Here is a 13,835-nt window from a genome sequence, read left to right on the forward strand (position 1 = left end):
ATTTTGTAATAAATTACTAAGATTAGATGTACACTCCATCACTATGAAAAGGTTCATTGATAAGAGCTATTGGTTCTTTTCAAGGCTAATTATACACGATTCCTTCACGATGTCTTCATTGGTTCTTTTCCATAAATCGACATACGTCTTTGATATTTCTCAACTGGACGGGCAATTAATTTGTCTTAACGAACCCTTAAACCTAACTGAGTTAATGCTCCAAGATGTTGTGTGCCCATAGTTCCATCAGCGCCATCGGCCCATGCAGATAGCTAGAATAAGTGCATGGATCATTTATTGCACCAATCTACATTAAAATATCAACTAGCTTTGCATTCTACTTCATTTCTAAAAACAATAGAAATTGCTCAAAATCTAACATCTATGTGAGAGTTATTACTTGGTCCTCACAGTTAGAGAGTCAAACGTTCGATATCGGTAGAATGGATTCGAACTTCTGACATTTTTATTAATGATATGTTTTTAAAGTTTTTATTCATAACGTAAATGGATGTCTAATTGTCGCAATAGTTGGATAAGTTATGAGTATTATATCAAATGTGGAAGAACAATTTGGTCGATAATCCACCCTATATAGGTTATATTCTTAATTAATGGTACATCTTTTATTCTTGTCCACATCTCCATGTTTGTTTATTCTTCATTTACCTTTCTTTTGAAGTTACACTTTTAAAAAATGCAAAAAAGAAATCATTTTCAACTTTTAAATTATATAATTGTATTATACGAACTCTAGACTTACCTAAATAGTCAAATTAAATAACTCCTAGAAAATAACTCATCAACCCACAACTAATAAATAGCTCATACTTCAACCAACAATCTCTATTAACTTTAGCTCGTCAAACCCAAATGATAGAAGCTTTTCCTTTCGTCGAGCTTCGAGCTTGTGGTCCTCTTTTTAGGTGGGTTCAATTGGATAAATTTGTCAAATTATGGCCAACGTACATAGCAGTAAAGATGATGCATCGCCTATTTTTCGTTCTTGCTTGGGAGGCAAAACGAGATTATCTAACGTTCTTACTTTCAAGTTAAATATTGTGGGTTTATTATGGCTCGAGCTCCCTATACCCCTTTCTTCTATGATACCCACGAAATAAAAAATGGATGAGTACCAATGAATTGTCACCATGACACTTATGCAACCAAACAAATGGAATCCTTTAGGCAGGATAGCACCTAGGTAGTTACTTTTCAATATAGGACTCGCTCCAAACGAGATAGGCTGGGAAGAACTTTACCTGTGGCATGAACAGGAACCGGATAAGGAATATATTCAAAAAAGTGTTGAATAGTGTTGAATAAATCCTTAAACTTTAATTTTGTGTCCAATGAATATTTCAAATCTTTTATTTTTTTTTCTTATAGGTCACTAACCCTTTCGATATTATACAATTCATAGACGTACTAGACACAAAAAAATCTCCAATACACATAAAATCCAATGTTATATATAGCACCGAGTTCATTTTTAAGTAGTTTGAATACATAAGCGACCTAATAAACATAAAATTAAAAGTTTCATAAATATATTGGACATTTTTACCCTTTGAAAACTTATTACACACAAAATCGACTTCTTTTTTAAAAATCAATGTCCAAATAAACACAAACCTAGACTGAACTTATAATTTGAATTAGAGAAATAAATAATGTCATATAATATCACGGTCGATAAAGTATGCTTTAATCGATTGAGTTACAATTACTTGACACGAGTCTTAAACCGTATAATTACTGAATTCAGGGGATAGAATATTTAATTTTGAGTTGGCATGATTGAGTCCATTATATCCTAATCCTCTCTTTCAAGTTATAAATCATTTGAAATGAAAATTGAGGAAGATGAAAAATTCCATTTTTAGACTAACAAAGCATTTGAAATTATATTCTAAATAACCCGTTTTAATAGTGTTTCTTCTTCATGTTTCCACCTCCACCTCACGTGAGGTTCGAATATTATTTCATTGGCCTTTGCCTCTTCCTTTTTAGAACAACAGGCTATTTCAGTCACTTCACCAACTAATAATTAAAAATTTGATCTTTCTCAATCATTTTCGACCCTATAAAAAACCCCTTTCCTCACTTCATTGATTGCCCCAAACAAACACCTTTTCAAAACTTTCTTCTAAAGCCATGAACAATAATGTCTTCTCTCAGTCACAGTCCAAACCAACTCTTCCAGATGCTTGGGACTACAAAGGCCGACCCGCCGACCGCTCCAAAACCGGTGGCTGGACCGCAGCTGCGATGATTCTCGGTCGGTCTCTTTCTCTTCTTGTTCATACTATTTTTTTTTTCGTTGTTGTAGTGGTTCTTATAAATTTGGTTGTTTTCAGGAGGGGAGGCTGTAGAGAGGCTAACAACACTAGGAATTGCAGTGAATTTGGTAACGTATATGACAGGAACCATGCATTTGGGGAATGCCACTTCGGCTAACACTGTCACCAATTTCCTTGGCACTTCCTTCATGCTTTGTCTCCTTGGCGGCTTCATTGCTGATACGTTTCTTGGCAGGTTCTATTTAAAAAAAAAAGCATACCTTTTTGGATTTTGATCTTACTTTTCTTTGTTTAAGGTTGTCTTTTTGTTCATGATTTTAGGTACCTCACAATCGTCATCTTTGCAGCCGTTCAAGCAACTGTAAAAAAAAAAAAAAAAAACTATTTTTCCCATTTCTAATTTCAATTTATACAATTTTTTTTTCATTTGGGTTTTTTGAAAATTGAATGAAAAATATGTTTTTTTTTTTTTTTTTTTTTGGTTAATAGGGTGTTATAATCTTAACAATTTCTACCATAATCCCTTCGCTCCGGCCGCCGAGATGCACGGCATCGTCGCCATTGAATTGCACTCCGGCGACCGAGTTTCAGCTGACATTCCTCTATATCGGTCTCTACACGATTGCCCTCGGCACCGGCGGCCTGAAATCCAGCGTCTCCGGGTTCGGTTCCGATCAATTTGATGAAACAAACAAGGAGGAGAGGTCTCAAATGACCAATTTCTTTAACTGGTTCTTCTTCTTCATAAGTATTGGCTCGCTCGCCGCCGTGACGGTTCTCGTCTACATTCAGGACAACTTGGGACGGCAATGGGGGTACGGCGTTTGTGCCTGCGCCATTGTCACTACTTTAATCGTGTTCGTCTCCGGTACTAGAAAATATCGCTTCAAGAAGCTGGTGGGTAGCCCGTTGACACAATTCGCTACCGTTTTCGTCGCTGCTTGGAGGAAACGACGTATCGATTTGCCATCGGACTCGTCGTTTCTATTCGACATTGATGAGGTTGGAGATGAAGGAGATGGGAAGATGAAGAAACAAAAGCTTCCCCATTCCAAACAATTCAGGTTAGCCATTTCAGCCCATCTCTACCTTATTGTGTTTATTAACTAATAAAAATACCAAACCAAACAAATTGTGAATCCAAATTATTTTCATATGAAACAAAAAGATCAAAGAACAAACCAATTGACGGGACACCGAACACTTCATGTCCATACAATATGTTATCGTCTACTTTTGAAGTGAATTATTTTCAAATATCTATCAATTATGAGAGATACTTTATTCTATACTTAAAAATTAAGATATTTTTTTAAATTTTAGGATTAAAGTGATTGGTCCAAGTCATTTTCTCTATAATATTTAAATATTTTGTTTTAATATTTAACTTATAATAATACCAAACACAATTAATTAATTTTTTTTTTTTTTAGCCCTCACAAAATATGGACCAATAATAGAAAGATATTTTAACACGTCATTTTAAATGAATTAATTTAGAGTGATAGTTAAGTAAAATTGAAGTTTTAGCATTAGAAGGATTGTGATGATAAAAGAATCAATCTATCAATAATAGAATATGAAAACTATTTCAAACCAAATTACTCAAATTTATGTTTAAATTTTCAATTCCAATTTATTTTGCTTTAACTTTTTGGAATAACAATAAATTAAGTCATTCCCTTTATTAATGAAATTCTCCTTTTTTTAAAAAAAAAAAAAAGACAATTTTTTTGCGTTTGTGATTAGGGTTTGAGTGTTTTTGTTGTACCCGAGCTTAGTTCTTTCTGGGTCAGATGTGTATTTTTAAGTCGTTAAACTATGCTCGAGCTCAATAAAAAACTAAATTTAAATCAACTGATGAAGTCTAGTTGATTTGAAAGTTTTCAATCGAGATTCAAACTTTTGGTACCCACTTGCACCTAATTTAAATTCTCCTTTTTAAAAAAAAAAAAAATACATTTTTTTTCCTCATTCCTTATCTATTTGATTTTGTGGTTAGGGTTTGAGTATTTTTGTGGTGCCCGAGCTTAATTCTTTCTGAAAGATTCATACCACTGATTTCAGGGTCAGACGTGTATTTTTAAGTCCTTAAACTATGCTCGAGCTTGGTAAAAAAAAACTAAATTTCTTTCCTTGTTTTGGTCTTTTACTCACCTGTAATAACTCAATTGATGAAGTCTAACTCATTTGAAAGTTTTCAATCGAGATTCAAACTTCTACACCCACTTGCACCTAATTTAAATTCTCTTTTTTAAAAAAAAAAAATTGACAATTTTTTTACTCCCTCCTTATCTATTTGATTTTATGGTTAGGGTTTGAGTATTTTTGTGGTGCCAAACTCATTTATTTATGAAAGATTCAATCTACTAATTTTAAGATCAAACGGGTACGTTTTAAGCCATTAAACTATGGTCGAGCTTGGTAAAAAACTAAATTTCTTTACTCACCCGTGTAATAACTCAACTGATGAAGTCTAACTGATTTGAAAGTTTTCAATCGAGATTCAAACCTCCCTAACCGATGTATCTTTCGCACGAGGAAAAACAAAAGAAAAAACACGAGAAGAAAAAAAAAAAGGACATAGAGATAGGTTTCAGCTTGATTTTGTAAGAACTAGTGGGAAAGAAATGGACAATAATTTCATGGAAGAAATCAAAAAGAGTCACGAGAACAATTGTTTAGGACAGACTGTCTTCAAAATCAGTGTACTCATGCTTCTTGTCTGTTTTTGCTGAGAAAATCCAAATTTCAACCTTCCCCAATTAACACCTTCTTCCAAATTATTTCAATTTCTTCTAAAGTTTTGATTTTTTTTACAGATTTTTGGACAAAGCAGCAATCAAAGAACCAGAAAAAGGAGGTGATATTACATTGATGAACAAATGGAACATATCAACCTTAACTGATGTTGAAGAAGTGAAAATGGTGATAAGAATGCTACCCATTTGGGCCACAAACATCATGTTTTGGACAGTCTATGCTCAAATGACAACCTTTTCTGTCTCACAAGCCACAACCATGGAACGCCGCCTTGGAAACTCATTCCAAATTCCGGCTGCCTCCCTCACTGTCTTCTTTGTAGGTAGCATTCTCATAACCATCCCTGTTTACGATCGACTCATCGCTCCGATCGCTCGAAAGTTACTAAAAAACCCTCAAGGTCTGACCCCATTACAACGAATTGGCATCGGTTTAGTCTTGTCGATTCTCGCAATGGTGGCTGCAGCTCTCATTGAGCTAAAGCGACTTGGCGTTGCGAGTTTACATGGTCTTATGAATTCGACAAGCGACGTACCATTGAGCGTGTTTTGGTTGATACCACAGTTCTTTTTGGTAGGGGCAGGTGAGGCATTTACTTACATTGGGCAGCTAGACTTCTTCTTAAGGGAGTGTCCAAAAGGGATGAAAACAATGAGCACAGGGCTGTTTCTAAGCACACTATCATTAGGGTTTTTCTTGAGCTCTTTCTTGGTGACAATTGTGCACAAAATAACAGGCAACAAGCCATGGTTGGCTGATAACCTCAACCAAGGGAAGCTTTACAATTTCTATTGGCTTTTGGGCATTTTGAGTGCTTTGAATTTTGGGGTTTATTTGGTTTGTGCCAAATGGTATGTGTACAAGGATAAGAGGCTGGCTGAAGAGGGAATTGTATTGGAGGAATCAGAAATGGTTTGCCATGCTTGAAAGGGAAGTGCTTTTAGAGCCCTTTTTAACTTTTTAGTATACATACTTGGCCAATGTCATATCTCCCTTTTCCCTTTTGGAAGAGCATAAAGTTTGTAATATCTCTATCATAGAATGAAAAGGGAATAGAAAAGGAGGAAATTTCAACTTTTGAGTGTGGTTTGACTCAATTGTCATGATTATGAATCAATCAATACAAGAAATAATAAGTACTTGATGATCGTATAAAATTATGTATATACGATGCTTTTGTTTGCGATATTTGTATAAAATAGTTTAGACTTAACTCCAAATAATTTAAACTACCTAAAAGGTAGTCATACTAATTTAAACGCTTCTAAAGAGTTGTTTAGATTAGTAGGAAAGAGTTCGAGCGTATTAGACCCAAGCTAGATCACCCAAAATGTTGGCTTAAAGCCGTCACAAAATGTATTCGAGCGTAGTTTAGACTTAACTCCAAATAATTTAAACTACCTAAAAGGTAGTCATACTAATTTAAACGCTTCTAAAGAGTTGTTTAGATTAGTAGGAAAGAGTTCGAGCATATTAGACTCAAGCTAGATCACCCAAAATGTTGGCTTAAAGCCGTCACAAAATGTATTCGAGCGTATTGACCCAAGCTAGATCACCCCAAAATGCTGGCCTAGAGCCGTTAGAAAACATATTCTCTGACTAGCTTCGAACCGTAAGAAAACATATTCTCTAACTAGCTTCAAACGGCTTTAAGTGAGATGAAAGGAAACAATGACCTCTTTTTTTTATAGTGGGGCCTAGCTCTCCACTTTTCAACCCAATTACGTGAAACCTAACTATTATTATCCAACTTTTAAAAAGTTTTATAACATATAATTCTCTTCGATAAAGAAAAATGACTCTTAAAATGTTACGGTATAAATTTCACTCATACATCACCAAAAAGTTACAAAAATTTCTCATACTGCTCATGCAAAAAAAAAAAAAAAAAATATATATATATATATATATATGACGAAAGTGTTTATTAAGCTGAACATTACATAATGGAATTGAGAGGAAAAATTACAAACTCCTCCCTCGCCGACCCCAACTCCCAATCCAAACCTCATAAAACTAAACAATAGCTAAAAAAGAAGTAAGGTAGAGAGAGAGAGGGATGACAATGAAGATAGGCATAAGATTTTGACCTAAGCCACCGTGTAATTGAACGAAGAATTCTCTACCTAAGCGCTCAAAGAACCACCAGTTCTTCTCAAACACCAGTTCTTATCAACCTTTGAGAAGAAGTATACTGAAAAGAATGGAGCTGAAGAAGAAAGGCAGCCTACTGGTATTCGTCGCTGTTTCTACAACGTTTTCGAGCTACTGCTGGCATTATCTGGCAAATTCCAAGACCATGGAAGGAAGAAGCAACCCATATTTTTGTAGATAATAGAGAAGATTTAGAATGAAAGAAATAGATCCATTAAAATTGGGAAATCCATCCAAACTGAGATAGAGAGCCTTATATTGACTTCTTTCACTTATGATGAATCTCAAATAATTTGATTCAACTAAGTTAACACGAGATTTACTACTTTCTAAACCAATGGATCATGTGGATATAAGTTGAAGATTATACAATAGAAAATAACACACAAAATAAGGTAGGATTTATACAAACTCATTGATAGACATATTTAAAAGTATATCTTCTGTATTAAATGATATTTGGAATATTGGCCATCTTAGGATATTCAGAAAGCAACTTTACAGTTGAAGGAAATTGAAGAAGACTTAAGGAGCAATATAATATGCACAAACTTAGATTGGTCTTTCATTGACAGGGCAAAATTCTATGGATATGCAAAGAAAATCGACGACTCACCTGACTAAAATCATGATCCCGATTCACCGACCAAGTTCTCGCTCAATTCGCCAAAAACATCTAGGCAACAATCCCACTTTCTTTCTTTTCGTGCTTCCCAGTAGCCACCCATGTATTTGTATGGCTCGTCTGTGTCTTCACCCTCTCTATGGAACCATCTGGGCTTCCAACCATTGTCTTGCAACTTCCTTGACTGTGTATACAGAAACAATGAATGATAGAAGAAATAAGGCAAAAGGAAAAAGAATCAAAATTATAACTAACCGTATCTGCATATGATCTATATCCAAAAGGGACGGGGCGCTGGCCTTCTAGAGGCTTATTGTAACGGCCCAAGTCCACCGCTAGCAGATACTATTCTCTTTGGGGTTTTTTTTAGGGATTCTCCTTAAGGTTTTTAAAACGCGTCTGCTAGAAAGAGGTCTCCACACCCTTATAAAGGGCGTTTCGTTCTCCTCCCCAACCGACGTGGGCTCTCACACTTATAAATCTAACCCATTAAGAATGCTACAATCTCATTTTACTTCATCGCTTCCTTTGGACTTGTTTTACGCATTGCAGTAAATGCAAAAGGATCCTACACTTATTTTATTAACTGAAAGCCTACAACTAAATGTAGCATCTTGAACATACAATTCGTTGCCGTCTCTCCAAGCGTTGTTTCTCTGCATTTGCCTTTTCGTATTCGCCGTTTTCTAAATGTCGCTGGTCTGGTCTAAGTCTTGAATCCGTGGGTGGAAGCCTTTCCTTAAACCGTGATCAAACACCAAGGAACAGATAAGATTAAGGGCATTGTAAATACACTTGACAAGAATGCAATATAGAGTTAATACATCATATGTACCTTCAGATCCGCTGTTAGTTCGTTAAGAGTGATGGCAAATGAAGTTAAATTGTAACGAGTGAGATTAGGAGGAGGTTTTTCGCTTTTCCACAGCATTGAGCCATCACTTGAACTGCTGCGATTCGGGTTTCCATTGCTTTCACCTGCGACGTAATACATACCTTCATCCCATTTGCCAAATAATGTGGCAACCTTCCGACCATTACCATCTTCAACAAATCCATGAACCTAGTGATTTCGTATAAAATGGAAAAGTAATAAGGTTAGTTTTATCCTCGTGATTATTCGAGCTAGATTGAGTGCACCTCGGTAATTCTCAGACACAACTATTTGGTCCTACTACATTTAGTTGTCAAGGTAACTCGTGAATATTAAATCCTACGTAGGTGGTCACCATGACCTGAACGCATTCCTCTAAGCTCTTTACTATTTACATCAACCCAAGGGGATTAAAGACATATACCATATATAGTGAAATTGAGAATTCAGTCAGGAAAAACATTGAAAAAGCTCAATATAACAGTTTGCAAACAAATTGAAGGTAATGACCAGTTTAAACAATCAAATTAACTAACCTGGTGAGGATTTCGATCAAGAATTGAAGGCTCTTTGAACTTAAGTGTGCAAGAATATTCTCTATTACCACGTATGTGCATCGTACCATGGTGGTCACAATATACTTTTCCAAGAATGAGATTATAAATATTTGTTGTCACCTGAAAATTATAAATGCACTTGAGAATACATAGAATAAAACCAGGAACAGAAAGCACTTCTTTTTCTCTGTTTTCATCAGAATACAAACCATCATCCATTCTCACCTTGCTCCACTGAAATCTTTCTCCATCATCAAACTCCAGGTTCAAAACTCCAACAGGGTCGAGCTGAATCGAACGACCCCAAAATTTTGACCGGAGGTTACTCTCCCCCCAGAATTTCCATCCTCTACCTACACAGTGGCACGCAATGACGGTTGGGTGGTGACTGACCTGAAGTTCAAACATCATTCATTGTAAAGAAGGTAGCCTTTTATTATGATTAATGAGTTTCCTATGTTTACGTAAAGCTAGAGCATCAACTAATTGGTAAGAGATGTACAGTCTTGTTACAACTCCAAATAATAAACATTTTACATCAGACCATAATCATAATTATACTACTTGTTCTACACATCCCTATATACCGACCTTCTCCGAAAAGAAGCGAATCCCTTTCTCTGGGAAGTCAGCTTCATAAGTTTCCCCTAGCAAAGGGTTGAATGGCTTACAATGTCGTCCTTCAGAAGAAGCATAACCAGAAACAGCAAATGCAGCAACCTTGAGGACTCGGAGGAGATTGTTCCCCTGCTAATAAATTTCAAAGATTAGGCACAAAAACAGTAGCATCTTGAAATAAACTGCATATTTTCTCACCTGTATTCCATGTTCATATGCTTGGTCTACAAGATGAGAATATTCCATATCCTCGCAACATTTCTGAAGGGATGATATGGGCTCATTGAAATAAACTGGGAGACAAACTCGTGCAAGATCCTTTCCAACATTGTCTTTTATCATAGACCAAAGACTGACTCGTTTCTCTTTCTCCACGGGATCTGGAAGCTTTTTTCTTCTCTGAACATTAGAATGAACAAAATTTTCAATCTGTTCGTCGTGCATCTTCTCTGCATTGTCCTGTCGACTATCACGAACCTTAAGCGTATCGGAGGAATCAGAAGCCCCTTTTACTGATCCACGGCCAAGAGTGACTTCTGTAAAAGATTCGTTTGTGTCATAAAAGAAACTTTCATCCACATCAGATCCATCGTCAAGATCTTGTTTCTCAACATCATCCGAAGACTCAGTAGTAGCACATTCTGTAAAATTAAAAAAACCAACAGTTTCTTAACAATAATGGTAAAGGTGGTAGAACGAGATTCACTTGATCATCATATTATCATTTCCCTTGTACCACTCACTGATTAATCGTTTAATGAGATATTCAATACCTAACCGATATAAAACATAAATTGAATCAGCAAAGTATTCAAAGCCATGGATGCCTAAAATAACTTTTCGATCGAATTAAAAGCTTGATCCAAGCAAATATTTTCTTGCATAGAAGATACATCTCAACTTTTCTTTTTAGACATAAGGGCAAAATGATTATCAGCAAAGAGTAAAACAATAAACCAGAATAGTTCATACAACAAGCTTACCACTGTATTTTCCACTGCATTCGGTGGAAAAATCATGTTTCATCAACTGGCACTCACCATTGTGAATTCCATTAGCTTCAATTTCTATATTAGCTGCCTGCCACCACGTTGAATTCAAATGCTTAAAATGAATATTAACCACCGGAGCCTAACATTAAAGAACTAAAAACAAAAATGTGAAATGACAATGGTCCCATAAAAAAAGTGAAATTTAGAGTATTTTTCAAGAATAGTTCACACAAAATGACACCCTAGCTCCTAAGGTTCTTCAATTTTTACAGAGATCGCAATTGATCAATGAACAAATAACTAAGAAGTTACCTCAAATTCCCTCAAGGTATCAATTAAAGAAGATCTTTGTTCCAAAAGTACTTTCAGCTGTCCCTGCATTTCTGAGAACTCGGAGAGGATGATTTGTTCGCAGTCCTTAACAACTGCATCACTGATTCCCTCTTCAAGTAAACGCTTCTCGAGTTTCTGAGTGGAAACGGATAAATCATTTGGTACAAAGGGAAGGTTATCATTCAAAATTCTCAACGGAAATAAGCTTCTGGAAGAGGCTAAAGCTTGAATCCAAATCACCCTGTCTTTCTTTGATTCAGTTCTCAGATGAAGTGTCTTTGTTGAAGTGAATATATAAAACCGTCGGTCATCTGATTTGCTTTCTCGGAACGATGAGACCTGCGCATAGGATACGCAACATCAATTACCTGAAGGATGGATCTTGGCATCCCAAAATGTCTTTCGACCAAACTTTTAATGTTTTTGACACCCATTTGGGCATAATTCAATACGCTAAAATATTAAAATTTTGACACAAATTGAACTAAAAGGAAAGAGCCACCAAGAACAGTCAGAGATGGATAAAACATCAAAAAAGCTTACCCAAAGAAGAACCCAATTAAATGAATCAAAGTGGAAAACACCCTTCAAATTCAAAAAAACCATACAAAAGGGGCTCAAGTTCTTTCCTTAAACAAACCAAAAACAGCTTCTTGAATGCTTCTCATGAAAATGCACACAATCAAAATCCGACTCCATTTCCTTAATCACTAGCAGAAGCCTAGGGAACATCCAAAATCAAGTAGCAAAATTCCAGATCTAACAAAGATAAACCTCTATTTTTCTCTGGCTATTTTTCTCTGGCTATTTTTCTCTCACTCTCTCTCTCTCTCTCTCTCCTACGCTTATAAAGTTCAGGAAGAAATCTTGTTTTAGAAATGGAGGATAGTGGTGTCCCACCAATGTTTCTTGTCCCCACCTGTTTTCGTTTGTTTCCTTTTTAAAGCTAAGCTCAAAATAACAGTAAAAATTGGGGGGCAGCAAATGCCATTGGAAGTGGAAGCTATAGAAGCCAAACAAAACCATCCAAAATAAAAGAATTTGTTTTCCAATGCAACTACGTCACCCTTTTCCTTAAATAATACTTAACCCACCATCAGATCTTTACGTTCATACGTTTCCTCAAACCCCAAAATAAATAAAAACCAAATTCATCTGACAGTATAAACTCAACCCCATCTCAGATTTCAAAACCAAAACCAAAACCTTAATTACAAGAAGAACAAAAATAATATTCAACACTGTTTACCGCTAATCACAATATTATGTAATTATGAGGAAGAACATTTGAAAAAGAAAAGAAAAAGAAACAGCAATGTCAATGGATCACTGTAATAGCCAGAAGATAAATGAGAAGAACGTGGTCAGAAATCAAAAGCGATTAGAGTTTTTCACAGAACAGTCTAAAAACACCTGCTGATGTGACTGACCCACTAAAAATCCCACAAACAATCAGTTAAAAGAAAACTGTAATAAAAAAACACCAGGCGAAATCAAAGATCACGAATCCCAACAACAAAACAGAATCAAATTTCAAATTGAGATCGAAACAAACAAATTCATCAATTCGTTACCAAAAACCCCCAAAATTCACAATCCAGAAACCATAATTTCACCTTCAAATGAACGATTCCCCCACTTTTCTGTCGCTTCCTTCTCGAAAGCCGATTCGTCGAAATCTTTCCGATCAATTGAACATCGTCATTAGGCTGCGATAGAAGGCTGATTTTGGAGTACGACAACACACCATCTCGCAACACAAACCATCTCGATCTCCATCCCTTACCGTAATTAGTCCATTTGTAAAGAACTCCAGCCACTCTATCAACAGATCTAGAAATCTGCTGAGTGTTAGCATTCGAAAATGCCGGAAAGCTCACCGGCAAGCTTCTACTCCGGGACAATGACGAGGCTTCCTCCGGCGACTGGTCGCCGATTCCGCCGCTGAAATTCTCCAGAGAGATACAGCAGAGAGGATGCATCTCCTTGACCCGCATTTGAGCTGTTTATTGTATTTCTTCAATTGTAGAACATTAATACAGTGTATCTATCGGCCCTGTTCGCCATTGAAACGCTGCATCATCATCATCAAAGAAAGAAAAAGAGAGGTTGTGAGCAATGAAACGAAAGAAGAGAAATGGATTTGAAAGTGAATGGTGATATAAAAGAGAGAGGAAATGAGGTTTTCACCATTGACGGAGCTACGCGGAGCTCTGAAACTGAGAGGAATCCGCCATGGGAGAGGGAAAGAGAGACGAAGAAATGAAGAACGAGTGAAAGTGTAGTATTTTGCTTAAGAAGGCAACGCATTATTTAAGATATTAGATTTTATTTAATTATTTATTTAATAAAATAAAATAAAGATCGTTGTAGTGGTGGTACTTGTTGAAGCAATTAAAGCTGGGGGCAGAAATGTAATTTCCACGTGACTTTTTTGTTTATTATTTCAATTATTTTCATATTCATTTTATAATTTATTATAAAATAATTATTTAAAAGTTTATGAAACGAATTGTTATAAAAAAAAAAAAAAAAAAAAATTGAATCAATCAAATTGTCATTAATTGATGTGAAATTTTGTGTATAATAAATATTAATTTATGGAATTCTTTTTAT

At 35.7% G+C, this 13,835-nt stretch overlaps 2 protein-coding genes across 6 annotated transcripts; one reads left to right on the top strand and one right to left on the bottom strand.

Moving 5' to 3' along the window:
• The first annotated feature begins 2,099 nt into the window (after positions 1-2,099).
• Positions 2,100-6,140, top strand: LOC111799781 (protein NRT1/ PTR FAMILY 6.3). The gene is made up of 5 exons (XM_023683260.2): positions 2,100-2,281; positions 2,361-2,538; positions 2,625-2,664; positions 2,793-3,367; positions 5,126-6,140. Exons 1-5 carry the CDS (start codon positions 2,158-2,160, stop codon positions 5,991-5,993), a joined length of 1,785 nt encoding a protein of 594 aa, XP_023539028.2. The 5' UTR covers positions 2,100-2,157; the 3' UTR covers positions 5,994-6,140.
• An 822-nt stretch (positions 6,141-6,962) lies between these two features.
• LOC111800403 (oxysterol-binding protein-related protein 2A) lies at positions 6,963-13,554 on the bottom strand. 5 transcript variants are annotated; one of them, XM_087126326.1, is made up of 12 exons: positions 13,410-13,553; positions 12,836-13,293; positions 11,199-11,558; positions 10,878-11,025; positions 10,093-10,535; positions 9,868-10,023; positions 9,502-9,669; positions 9,256-9,396; positions 8,681-8,908; positions 8,470-8,583; positions 7,837-8,029; positions 6,963-7,347 (listed from the first exon to the last, which is right to left on the bottom strand). In XM_087126326.1, the coding sequence occupies exons 2-11, from the start codon at positions 13,214-13,216 to the stop codon at positions 7,847-7,849; spliced, it is 2,322 nt and encodes a 773-aa protein (XP_086982452.1). In that variant the 5' UTR covers positions 13,217-13,293; positions 13,410-13,553; the 3' UTR covers positions 6,963-7,347; positions 7,837-7,846. The 5 variants fall into 5 exon arrangements, 4 of the variants coding, with proteins under 4 accessions (XP_086982452.1, XP_023539848.2, XP_086982451.1 ...); XM_023684080.2 differs by lacking the exon at positions 6,963-7,347 and having other exon boundaries at positions 7,646-8,029; positions 10,878-10,974; XM_087126325.1 differs by lacking the exon at positions 6,963-7,347 and having other exon boundaries at positions 7,646-8,029.
• Positions 13,555-13,835: the final 281 nt, after the last annotated feature.

This window comes from Cucurbita pepo, chromosome 8, assembly GCF_057944985.1.
Source record: "Cucurbita pepo subsp. pepo isolate OVF chromosome 8, ASM5794498v1, whole genome shotgun sequence".
Taxonomy (NCBI): domain Eukaryota; kingdom Viridiplantae; phylum Streptophyta; class Magnoliopsida; order Cucurbitales; family Cucurbitaceae; genus Cucurbita; species Cucurbita pepo.